At 43.3% G+C, this 12500-nt stretch overlaps 3 protein-coding genes and 1 long non-coding RNA gene across 14 annotated transcripts in view; 2 read left to right on the forward strand and 2 right to left on the reverse strand.

Annotated features, from left to right (window-relative positions):
• The window catches only part of stx17 (syntaxin 17), a 9883-nt gene extending 9233 nt beyond the window's left edge, over positions 1-650 (forward strand). For all 4 annotated transcript variants that reach the window (XM_042106308.1, XM_042106310.1, XM_042106311.1 and 1 more), the window contains one exon: positions 1-650. This exon is cut by the window's left edge and continues 154 nt beyond it. In XM_042106308.1, coding sequence (XP_041962242.1) covers positions 1-68 — 68 coding nt within the window. In that variant the 3' untranslated portion in view covers positions 69-650.
• Positions 651-707: 57 nt separating this feature from the next.
• LOC121720329 overlaps positions 708-12500 on the reverse strand; it is a 24086-nt gene continuing 12293 nt past the window's right edge. The window contains exon 3 of the long non-coding RNA XR_006034517.1: positions 708-776. This is a non-coding gene — a long non-coding RNA (uncharacterized LOC121720329). The remainder of the gene's footprint in view (positions 777-12500) is intronic.
• Positions 776-8051, reverse strand: erp44 (endoplasmic reticulum protein 44). Its single transcript, XM_042106307.1, has 11 exons — positions 7887-8051; positions 6148-6220; positions 6017-6056; positions 5746-5861; positions 4252-4436; positions 3977-4092; positions 3652-3826; positions 3126-3237; positions 2790-2931; positions 2160-2262; positions 776-1712 (listed from the first exon to the last, which is right to left on the reverse strand). Exons 1-11 carry the CDS (start codon positions 7941-7943, stop codon positions 1608-1610), a joined length of 1224 nt encoding a protein of 407 aa, XP_041962241.1. The 5' UTR covers positions 7944-8051; the 3' UTR covers positions 776-1607.
• Positions 6832-12500, forward strand: part of invs (inversin) — a 25829-nt gene continuing 20160 nt past the window's right edge. For 4 of the 8 annotated variants that reach the window (XR_006034516.1, XM_042106293.1, XM_042106300.1 and 1 more), the window contains exons 1-2: positions 8247-8355; positions 9434-9615. Coding sequence is in view for 7 of the 8 variants with exons in the window: in XM_042106293.1 (XP_041962227.1) it covers positions 9613-9615 (3 nt within the window). In the remaining variant the exon portion in view is untranslated. Of the gene's footprint in view, positions 7154-8246; positions 8360-9433; positions 9616-12500 lie in introns of those variants that run through there. The other 4 variants (XM_042106295.1, XM_042106294.1, XM_042106297.1 and 1 more) reach the window with 4 other exon arrangements.

The raw sequence follows: 12500 nt of genomic DNA on the forward strand, positions 1-12500 counted from the left end.
TCCAAAAACGCAAACGTGAGCGTGTGGATGTCCAACTCCAGCAGCTGAAGAACACACACGATGATTAAAATGGACTGTTGTACTCACACACACACACATTTGAATGACACACAAACACACATCCACTGACAAGCACACAAATAGACTCCAAGAGAACACACAGAGTTGGATTTGTACACACCTGTGATTTCTATATTCAAGCGTTGTTGGTTTGCTTGCTCAGTTACTGAACTGCTTTAATGTCACACTGAAGTCGCAGCAATCACACACGACTCTCAGTGAATCTTGAACTTGACAACGCCTCACTCATGAGCCTCACGGCAAAAGATGTCATTTATGCTCAAAGCCATTTTGGTTAGCCAATTTATTTGCCTTATTTGAAGCCTCTGCTGTAATTCTGGCACTTGAAACAAAGTCCAATGAATGTGACTGACCCCTCGCCATCCTGACCCTCACACGCGCCTGTTGTTCAGTTGTTAACCTTCACCAAGCCTTATTGGAAGTGCTGCCGTAGGGGAGAGATGAATGGCTGATGAGCTGTCTGAGTTTGACTGTACAGTGGTGCGTCCTATAATAATAAATATGTAGAATTAAACATTAACTATAACTATATAATTAAACATCTGTATTGATGACACACTGAATATCCACTCTGCCTCCTAGGGACAAGTCTGGCTGTCTCCTAATGAAAATGCTACATAAAATATATTACAAATGAGAAGGGTTATTTCCTGTAGATTGCCTCTCCTTGAAACAAGAAACGCGTCACACAGAATCTTGTAAAATGTTTTTATTTTATTTTATTTTTTCCTTCCCCTTCTGAGATGACTGATTTACTCCCCTCCACCATCCCCAGTTGTGCTCCAGCCTTTGTGGCAGGGCTTCATATGAGACTTCATGAGCCTGGACCTGAACAAGTCTGCATCCGAACACACACCTTTCACCCTCTTTTATACACGCACGCGCACACACACACAGAGTACTGGAGTGAGTATTGAATGACCACAGTAAGACAGTGAATGGCCTGCATCTCTTGTTCTACATCCCCTCTCCCTCTCTCTCACACACTCACACACACACACAGTGAACGGCCTGCACATCATTGAAAGTGAAATTTCCCATAATTCCTCAGACCCATGAGAGATCCAAACTCATGTCTGTACCTCAGTAGGAGCATCACCTCTTCATTGCTCTGGTTGATTTTTTTTCTTTTCTTACAAAAAACAAGAAAAAACTTCGGCTGACAGAAATGGGGTGGGGAAGCAAAACAGAAACAAAATGTATTTAATTTAGACACGACTGACCGACAGAGCACAAACATATTTACACGCTTCAAAAAATAAAAAAACGCTCTATTTGTTTTTCTTCTCCTATTTTCTCTTTCTCTCTCTCTCTCCATTTCTTCACGCGTCCTTCTTGTCCTTGTCCTTGATGTCCACAGTTAAACAGAGTGATGGAGGGTCCGCCAGGAGAGGCGGGGCCAGGCCACGGGGGCGGGACTGCCGGCTCTAGGTTCTGGGTGGGTTGTGTGTTCTAAATGTCTGTGTGTGTGTCTGTGTGTGTGTGATGTATGTGTGTGTGTGTGTGTATTGTAGAGTGTGTTTGGGTCACAGCTCGTCGCGGTCTCTCAGGAGAGTGTAGCGCGTTTCGCTGGGAGCCAGCTTCTGGAAAGAGCTCTCTGGAGGATTGCTTGCAACCTCCCTGTTCTCCTCCTGTTACACACAAACAAACACACACACAATATTATTGGTGAAGCAAGTGATAATGAATTTCACAGGTGATACATAAGATATTTCTCAATAGTTAGACCGTTACAGAGGAAATGTGTAGCAACCACAATGCACAGCTCTTCTACTATTCAGCATGACTAAGTCAAATGAAGCAGTAGAACCCACTGATACTGCTGAGGCAAGATCTGGGTTACAGTGACATACTCAAGATCGAGTCGAGTTTCTATATCCACGTGGAATTAACGTTAAAAGGCACTTAAAAAAAGAGAGGGCTTTTCACAGGTCTTCCCTTTTAAAATACTTCTTCATAATGTGGAAATGTGTTGGAAGTGTATGACTTCACCTGCATGGAAATAAGTATAAGTGCCAGAGTGGTGTGTGTGTGTGTGTGTGTGTGTGTGTGTGTGTGTGTGTGTGTGTGTGTGTTACCTGTCCTGGTGTGCTGTCTGTAGGATCAGGCCCATGGTGGAACTCTCTATGTAATTTTCCTGAGTGAAGGTCTAACACAAACTGTTTCAGCTTTCCTGGAATCCTACAAGTGGACAAGAACACACATGGATTTAATGACATCCAACAACACACAATGCCAATAGTGTGCACACACAACACACACAAACAGGTGAAATATCTCAACTGGTCAGCCATGGCTAGTGTTGCTTCTGCTTCTCCTAGGTGCAGACAGTCATGTTCCTTAACCAGTGTACAGAATGGAGTGTGTTTCTTTTCAACTTTTCACTAATGAATGTGAGAATTGAGAACCATATGGAAATCATAAGCAGTATATTTATAGTACACAAAGGGAAAACTCTCCGATTGGCCTGCCTCCAAGTTTCTGTTTACATGAATCTTTGTGCAAAATAGTATTGCTACTTCCAAAGCCCCTCACAGCACAGAGGCTTTTACACAATTACTGAATATCCACTGCATGAATGCCTACTCTGTGAAGAATGGCAGTTTCATCAGGGGTATATAGGCTTGATCTGTCATCATGGCCACACACTTCTGGGGAATGTGACAAATTCTATATTGGGTGTGTGTGATACGATTTCGGCTACTTACGTGACGTCGCTGTACTCTGGGAAGACATACATGTGTCTAAAGCTGTCAATGGCGATGACGGGGCAGTCTGCGGGCGTCTTTTGGATATGGAGGAGAGGGTGGCGGAACTTATCGCAGTCGGCGTGCAGGAAGTTAATGGAACCTGGCAGATGAGGAGGTAGGGAGGATATGTTGAGCTGCTATACACACTACTTACTACTTACACACATTTATGAGACACTGAGGAGAAGAGTGAGACTGAGTGGACAAAGAGAGACAGAGGGGTGGAGATCTGTGGGTGTTTGTGGTCAACAGTCTGAGGCTGACCCCTGACCTCTCCCCCTGATGTGACCTCACCCTTCTCACTGATGAGTTGCCGGGCAACCTCGTGCTGAAACTTCTCCAGGCTCTCCGTGTCGTCTTTCAGATGGAAGAGGATCAGAAAGGGAATGCCCTCCTCCGTCAGTTCCTGCGCACACACACGTTACACACATTTAGGACAACACTGTCTCCAACTCGCCAACTAGGACGTATGGGTTGGTCGAAAACACAGGGGGAGAGAGTCTCCATTTGTGTGAGTGTGTCAATGAGTGAGTGTGTGTGTGTGTTGATGGTGTAGCAGGAAGATCGGGGTATGTGGGGAGGGTGAGAATGAGAGAGAGGCCATGTGGTTGCTGGGTGACAGAGGGACGATTGCCTACACTAGTTATTTTAAAGATGTGTCTCACACACACACACACACACACACACTGTGGGAAAAGTACACTGAGAAGGAAATGAGGGCAGAGAAAGGACAAGAGAGAAGGTAGTTGGTCAGGATATAAAAGCAGGCCATGAGAGGAGTGGAAGAGAGTGTGTAGGGAAGGACAGGCGTTTGCTCTACCTCTCCATTCTCAAAGGTGATCTCTCGGACCAGAGGGACACACTTGTCCTGGGCCCAGGCGTACGTCAGGTCGAAGTTGGTGAGCGTGCCCAGGTACACCATATCTGGAACGTTCTCCCCCATAGGTTTGTAGATCACGTTATCACCGCTGAAGCGCTCTGGCTTAGACACCTCCCTGCACACAGATAAACAAAGACATTCAGATGAATGAGTCACATGAACAGAAAAACAGAAGAGCGAAACTAGTGTTTTAAAGAGAGAGTTCAACAACTGAGCTCCATCCAGAGAATGGAGCAGTGGGATTAAGATGGCCAGACATTCTTACCCAAAGGCAGCCATGAACACACAGTCATCTCGCAGGATATTGGCCACTTTCTCAAAGCTCTTGTAGTTTTCGGCCTCCTTCTGCTCAAAGTAGCCCACAATGGTGCGCTTACTCCTCTGTGTGTGTGAGGGCACAAGAGTGTGAGATGGAGCCAGAGACAAGGAGAGAAATGAACAAACATTCTAGTGCGTCTGAGCAGCCACCATGCCCCATCCCCCCACATGACTGGCATAAACACACAGGCCAGGGGGCGGTGCTGGGAGGAAGTGACTCACGTCTATAGTGGCGAGTTCCTCTAGGCTCTTCATCTCTACGATGGGCTGGACCTTCTGCTGGCGGATGAAGTCGGCGATGGCTGCCACTGACCTCTGACCCCGGTACTCGCGCTTCATCATCATTCCATTCCGGAAGAGCTTTAGTGTCGGGTACTTACTGATGCGATACCGCTGGGCAATGTCCGCTGTTCACACAAACACACGCCCCAGAGATACACAAAGAGCCACTTCAATTAATGAGTGATTATTTCCTCCAAAGGCAAAGTACACAGGTAACACGTGGTATTAAGTAGCGCGCACACACAAACGCAGCTTTGAAAACACCAAATTGGCACTTCCTGTCTACAATATACCGTATCGCCACTGCCACCAAATATTGATTTTTTTATTAAAGCATTAGGCTGTGCAAAAACTCTTCCAAAAAACAATGTTGGAGAGGCATTAGTCAGAGTTCTGATTAGGCTTGAGGTCATGTACAAACAGAGTTATGGCACATGCACACCAATAATTAGTCTGTTGCAAAGTACATGGAAGTTTGGCTTCAATAACTATGTTATATGTGGTGTTAAGGTGAGCAATGTTAATGGGCAATCACATAACTGGTTCCATGCGTTCTTGTTGGATGATTGTGAAAATGTGCCTCCTGATGATTGAAGTTCTCCAGAAAAAAATCTGTTGCAATCTTCAATGGGAAGATTAGAAGAATGCTCAGAAACACTACCCAGCAACATTGCTTAAAAAGTTGCCTTGCCTATCATCAGGTTTACTCATAAAACATTGCGTTGTGTTCCTACATACAAGTAAAAGTGAGATGCTACCTTTTAAACAATCTCAATGAAATGAGACAGTTCACATGTGGTGCACACAGAGGGGACAGGAGAAGAAAGGATGCAAGAGAGACTAAAAAGATGCTGGAGGCTGGGCTGGACATGGAGGGGGCACATTAAAGCAGCCTCCTACTGAGGGTTAAATACTCCAAAGCTGCGGCAGGAGCCCCCTCACACCCTCCCTCCACCAGGCGCGCGTGCGCGCACACACACACACACACACACACACACACACACACACACACACACACACACACACACAGCAGGGTGGCTTTAAGCTGCCTGGACTTCACAGACGACTGAGTTTTGTCATTAAATCATCAAACATTTTACAGGTTATCAATAATTCCCTTTACTCTATCTCAAAGGATAAGCCGTGTGTTTGTGTGTGTGTGTGTGTGTGTGTGTGTGTGTGTGTGTGTGTGTGTGTGTGTGTGTGTGTGTGTGTGTGTGTGTGTGCGTGTGTGTGTGTGTGGTGAGGTATTTTGTGGTGTATTGGTTTCCAATGAGGGCATGGAAGACTTGTGTACTTAAACCTGCACATCTGACTAGATTTTGAGGGTCAAATGCTAAAATATGATGTGAGTTTGAACAAGTTTGCATTTGTGCATGTGTGAGCAGGTGTATAAGTGTGTGTGTGTGTGTGTGAGTGAGTGAGTACACTTACAGTGCTGGTCGCAGTCCACCCGTGCAAACACCACATCTCGGCTGTCTGGGTATTCCTCCCTAACCACGTTTGATGCTTCTTCAAAGATGGGGTGCAGCATCTGACTGAAGCGACACCTTCACACACAGAGAGGGACACAGGTGTTACCACAAAGCCAACTGCATCGTTGCAGCAAAGAATATGCTTGAACGGCAACACATATCATAATCCCTCTTCAAAACACACACTCTCTCTCTCACACACGCACAGTTTCAGAACCCTCAACACTCACCAGTCCGCATAAAAGTTAACGAGTGCCACTCCGGCATTATCTGTAAGATATGAAAACAGGATTATATTATAGATACAGGGTCAAACAGAGGTGATAATCACATACAAACACTTCCACAAACATAAACTCACTGAGCGTGTCATCTATGTTGCCGGCATCCAGACTGGTTATCTCTCCCCACACTGGACTGTACAGGCCTACTACCTGTAGTGGAAAAGGCAGTGTTGCGACAATATCAATGTGCTGATGAGAGTAATGTCAATAGCCACACACCGACACTAACACACACACAGTGGGGATGAGGGAGTGTGAGAGAAGCAGGAGTGCTCTGGGGATCTGGCAAGGACTAAACAACACACAGTTGGAGAACTGGCACACACACATGCGCTTTTTCACAAACAATGGCTCAGTGTTCATAATGGTAATGTTGCAAAAGGACAAGAGTAAATCGCAGCTCAAAGGGCAAGTCTAACCCAACAGTGATGATGAAGCACAACAGAGGAGGTGTATCCACCGATCAAAACAAACAGTCTTCCAAAGGGTGGAGTGGATATCCTTGTGCCCTTAAGTATAGCCTGATCATACTGAAAAACACACTGTAATTATAACTTAAAACCAAAGAGCCTACAGTGTACAAATACTGTTTGCTAAATGACATATATCTGATACTGGTGGTGCTATGAATAGCGGTTACTACTTGCTAAAAACGGTTTGAAAGACAACCCGATTACATCGTCGCTTAGTCAGATTCTCGACCACTGACTGTCAAGGCAGATGAGTACAGAACTTCTGCTTGCCTGCGTCGCAGCAGAAACGATACACAAAAGTTCCGGGTTATCAGCCAATAGGAAGAGGCCACAACAGAGGAATTCACCAACCGGCGTCTTCTTATCGAAAACGATGTGGGTGCATGAAGGCTACCGCATTCCAAAATACCTGCTGATGAACTTATGTCATTTGAAATATTATCAATACTTATGTTGACTAAACGTTGTTAACGACATAACTATACAGATGAGATCCGTGCATGCTAAATTGGCCCACGAAATGACTTTGTCTCTGCCCGCTACTAAGTTAGCAAGCTCGCTATCACAAAAGTTTCAAGTTCTTGGAAGGCTAATCAGACACATTCACAAGGTACTAACGTTAGATCTCATATTAGTCACCTTACACGTCTACAATGCAACCTGTTTATATAATATAACCAATCGTAACTGTAGCTATAATTTTAACATAATTTTAAGACATAGCACAACGTCAGCTAGCCAACCAACCTTTAAAGGCAATAGCCTACTGAAAACTCGCTGGCACAGATTACGAACGTGTGTACTGGAGTTAACATTGCATAAAACGTTACAATCAATCAGTGTGCATAACGATGTGTTTAGTACCTTCCTTTATAACTGTCATGTGCTACATTTTACGTAAGAATCCAGTGATTTCACGGGAATAAAAAATATGGAGTGACGTTAATACTGCAACACGGTCACAGCACTTCATACTTCAATCCGTGGCTAACGTTAACACTCCGGCAACTACCTACAACTAGCTATCCATCCAGCTAAAACAGAATTAGCCAAAAGACAAGCTAGCAAACTGCAGTTGGTGGTGACTAGCCAGCTAACACACTGTAGCTATGATGCCTCATAGAGAACATAGTGTTCAAATACCGGATGATAGGAGAGATGTCAATTGCACTAATAGCACTGTTTAACATGTCCCAGAGAAAATCACTGAAACAAACGAAAAAACAATACATACTTCATTTAACTGACTGGCATTACTGTTTAGCTAGTAGCTAGCTCGTTGCAGACTATCGCTAACACAGCCGAGAAGAGGTACCATGCATGCGCCTTACGCGGATGCTTACCAGTAATATCGTAAAGTAGTGGAGATCAAGACCGGGTATGATTGATGTTAATTTCATTGTACAGTGGAGTTAATTGGTGTTGTAGAATCTTCCCAGTCTCTCGATACCACTCCACTACTCAGCTTCAGGAAGTGGACAGTAGGCAAGCACAGAAAGCGACAACAGCGACAGAAAGGCGTGTACCAGAATGTGAGCCTTCCTGGTATGAACACAGATTTGTGGGAAATGCTGTTCTATCTGACGTCTTGGTCAATCCATGGTCTCTTAATTAAAACTACAAGTTCCCAAAACTGGACAAGACCTTTCTTGAGTTTCCGAAAACGTATTTGGAAGTTGTAGTTTTTAGTTAAGTTCGGGAGACCCAGATGTGTTTTTTTCTTGTATCTTTTAGCTGAATTCAACAGCCAGGCAGTGATGTTCCAGACTGCGTTAAAGCAAAGAGAATTCCAGTGAAAACCATCCAAGCCCAGTAAGTAGTTTAGCGTCAGCTTTTAACCAGTGCATAATTATAGCAGAATTTAACATCGCTGAGCTCGGCATATTTAACACAGAATGATGCTGGTTCTGGTAACTTCATCGTTAACTTTAAGAAGAGCTAGCTATGCTATAACACAATTTAAACCATTATATTCGTGGCTCATTATCCGCGTGTATAACGCAATTGCAAATAAACTAGCAGAGTTTAAAGATGTCTAGTAAATCTGACATTTTCACGTCAAAAAATCAGAATAGCGGATAAGCAAATTATTAATGGCTGATCCGTTAGCTCAACTTTTGTGGCTTGACAGAATGTAAAACTTTGATATATGTCTAAACATCTAGACTACAAACTATCCATTCGTAATTACCCTGTCCAATAACATACTCTTTGCCGTTGTCTATCTGTAAATCAAGTTGTATTTGCATTATAGCGATATGAAACCGCTGTAACAAAAAAGCTAGCACTCTGGTCCCTCCCAGGGCCTTCTGTGTTGTTAATAACGCTTCTTTGACAGAGTGATACCAACTTCAGCCTACTTAACTCGCATTCATAAAGTTAAGTCGATTTGTTTCATAACATTAAAATAACATTAAATAATACAATTCAAACCTTCACTTCAAACACTACTTTAGTCAACCATGCATTAACACGCCTATAACGATGATTTTTTTGGTAGCCAAATAGTGCGAATTGATTCAGTGGAGAAATTATTTGAGAAATTATAGTGCCAAAAAGACCATGGTCCATGTCTTGACCCTATCAAATTGAAAGCAGTGCTGTCAGCTGACAAACAGCAGAAAGCCTTCAACTCCCTCGACCTCGAGTCTGTGGCCTAGTCTACTATCCATTAGGCTACTTATTCATGCAACATCTCAGTAACCTATAATATTCAATCATGCAGTTTTGGCTATCTATTGTTAAAGCCACAGTTTGGTGGCTGCATGTAGACACAGCTATGCTGTACTGGTGGTAAGATAACCCTCAAAGTGAAACAGACAGACACACACACAAGCAACAAACTATCCCACCACTCCAATCATTATTGTATGATTTCTCTCTCTTGCAGGTAGATCAGAACAGACGGGCTTCTGAGATTAAACCAAGGCGATAGAGAGCAGGCACACACACACGCACACACACACACACACACACACACATACACACGCACACACACACACATGCACAAAAGACCAAGCAAGAGCTGTGCTGGAGACTAACTGCTGAGACTACCCTGCTCTGCCAACCATGGTAATTCCCTCTGCCCCATATGGGTGTTTGTGTCTTTTGCCAATCCCTTCTTTTCTGTGCATTTAGAGGAGAGGTCCGACTTTGATAGATCATGGGGTCATCATGGGGCATAAAGCCTTGCTATAAGTGGTACTAACTTTTAGCATTCATATTAGTGAGACTGAACAGAGAGGATGAAGGAAATGGCGTTTACAGATATACAGCACCGTTCACAGCTGTGTGTTTATTTCTTTTGGCTTCCTGCATTGTTCGACACAGCCATAAACTGCAAGAATAGCAGTTGTGCAGGATTGTTCTTGAGGAGTGAGCTTACAGTACTACTTGAATCTTTAACAGGCCTAGTAATGCAGGCCGATGTAGCTATCAAATACACTTAACTTTGTAGCAGCACACAGTGTGTTTCAATTTCCAGGTGTTCATGGTAGTTGAGGATATTCTTTTACCTTGTCATGGCATCTGGAATCAGGTTTGTGAAATCTTTTATTAGTTGCCCAGTCTTTCATCTAATATGGTAGAAGTACAAGCTAGTGCAGATTGTGAGAATTAAGCATTTTAAGAGGCTGGTTTAGTGTGTGACCTTTAGTTGTCCATGCTATATCACCTTTATTTGAAATGGATTTGATGATGATGATTTCATTGTAGTTGGTAAATTAATGGAACATCAACATTAAGCTAAGTGTCACAATCTGAGTGTGAGAGCCATTGAATTTTAGTGTCAGATACATCCAAGAGGTTTGTAAAATCATGACAGGTTGTAAAATAGCCTAATTTAAAAATCATTACATTAAAAGAGGTTTGTTGTTGGGTATGGTGCGGAAAGTTGGTGTGTTTATGTGATTTTGTCAATGTTATGTGTTTGCACCATGTGTCTGGTTTACTCGAGCGAGTATGTCATTTTAATGCAATATTGTGTAAGGGTCATTGTATTATGTGTTTGTGTGTGTGTGTGTGTGTGTGTGTGTGTGTGTTTCACTCATACTAAATGGATTAGTGTTTGCATTAGACCTTTGTGAATGCTTAATTAATATGTATTAAATTAAGTGTGGGTCTGAGGGGGGTGTTAATTATTAATGAATGTGACACCCCTCTGGTGATGCAGAGGGTGTATTTGTTCTCACTGGTGATGACCGAAGAAGAGAAAATACACCTTTGCTGAAGCTCATCTCTCTCTCTCTCTCTCTCTCTCTCTCTCTCTCTCTCTTCCTCTCTCTCTCATTGATTTTCTGTTTGTTATTTTATCACATTATGTTATCAGTGTGGGTATATCCGGAGGCTAAATGGCCCTTTCACACTAATTGGAGGTTTAATTAGATCACATTTTTACCCAACTAGACACTAGGGGGACCTGGGGGCCTTAGTGTGTGTGTTTGTCCTTCTGTGTGATATGAAAGTGTGTGTGTGTGTGTGTGTGTGCGTATGGCACACATGTATTAAGCCTCGCACCAATGCAGTAAAGTATCTTAATATCGGTCCATTATTTTAGGTAGATGGGTGTACACGTGCATTGCTTTTGTATGTTTGTGTAGGCACATGAACTGTCAGTGAATCAGTCAGCTTACTGTTATCCCAGTTAGTCAATACTGTCAACCTCCTTCTTCTTCCTGCCAGCAGGGTTCAACCTAGAAAGCTTGACAGCTTAATGCCAACACACACTGTGAAGCAGTCGTCTCACTTCATCCGTTCGTGTTTGTAAAGCACATTGAAAACACCATGAATAGTCTAATCTCTGAATTTCTGAATTTTCTGAGTTCTGACATTGTCTCTTTTATAATTATTGTTGATAAGCACAAATTCATATTAAGTCGAGGCCACATGCACACACACACACACACACACACACACACACGCACACACACACACACACACACACACACACACACACACACACACACACGCAGTTGAGTGATGTGATATAGGATATTTTGATTACCTGGTATGGATGTGTTTATGTGTTGATGATTAGGCATGCCAAAACACACAACACAGGAGAGACCCTCTCCTCTCCCTCAAGGCTCATTTGCCATATTGCATTATGGGTAATCAGAGCTAATGAGGCACACTGTGGTTGTGTCAATCAGGTGAGATGTCTCAGTGGATTGGCTCTGCTGGGATAGACATCAGCGCTCCTCAGGGAGACTAAGCCGTGATTGGCCCGCTGGGTGGATCCCATGGGTGGATAAGCCCTGAATAGAAGTTGGATGAATACGACTTTAGCACACAGCCAAATTACACTGTCACCGTATTAAGAATATTCCACAATTCCTCTGAATTTACATAAAACCATATAGTTCCACACAATGTGCGTCTTTGTTTTGTACTCACAATCTTTTCATTCACACAGCCATTCACTCACAACCCCCTCATTCTCTCTCACCTCTTATCCACGTTAAGAGGTACTTTTAAGAAGTTTATGAAGGGTTTTTTGGTCGTCGCTCATGCTGTGAATGAATCCTAAATGTTTTCCATAGTACCAGGAGCGGCCGTGTTTGTGTGCATAAGCAGAGTAAACATTTAATTTGTTTTCATGTGCTCCCATTAAAAACCTCCCTGGTCGGGCTTGGGACTCAGCCGGCTCTGACTCACACAGACTAATTATAGTGATATGTAGCGTGCGTGCACGCAGGAGACATGCAAAAGCATTGCCCAAAAGTTGTCTAGTCCTTCACTTTCATCACACATAAAAAAAAAACCTTCTGTAAACACATCTGTAAGTTACACACTGCTGTCTTAATTAGCGCTAAGTGGACGGCAATACACAGCGCCAGTCGCTCTGTCACTGACTCGCATGCAGGAGATGCACACATGGCTCATAGTTAGAGATACATAGAATGTGAGAATAGAGTGTGACTGTTAATGACTGATAATCCACTTAGTTGAAATCTTGA

Source organism: Alosa sapidissima, chromosome 10 (genome assembly GCF_018492685.1).
Source record: "Alosa sapidissima isolate fAloSap1 chromosome 10, fAloSap1.pri, whole genome shotgun sequence".
In the NCBI taxonomy this organism is placed as follows: Eukaryota; Metazoa; Chordata; class Actinopteri; order Clupeiformes; family Clupeidae; genus Alosa; species Alosa sapidissima.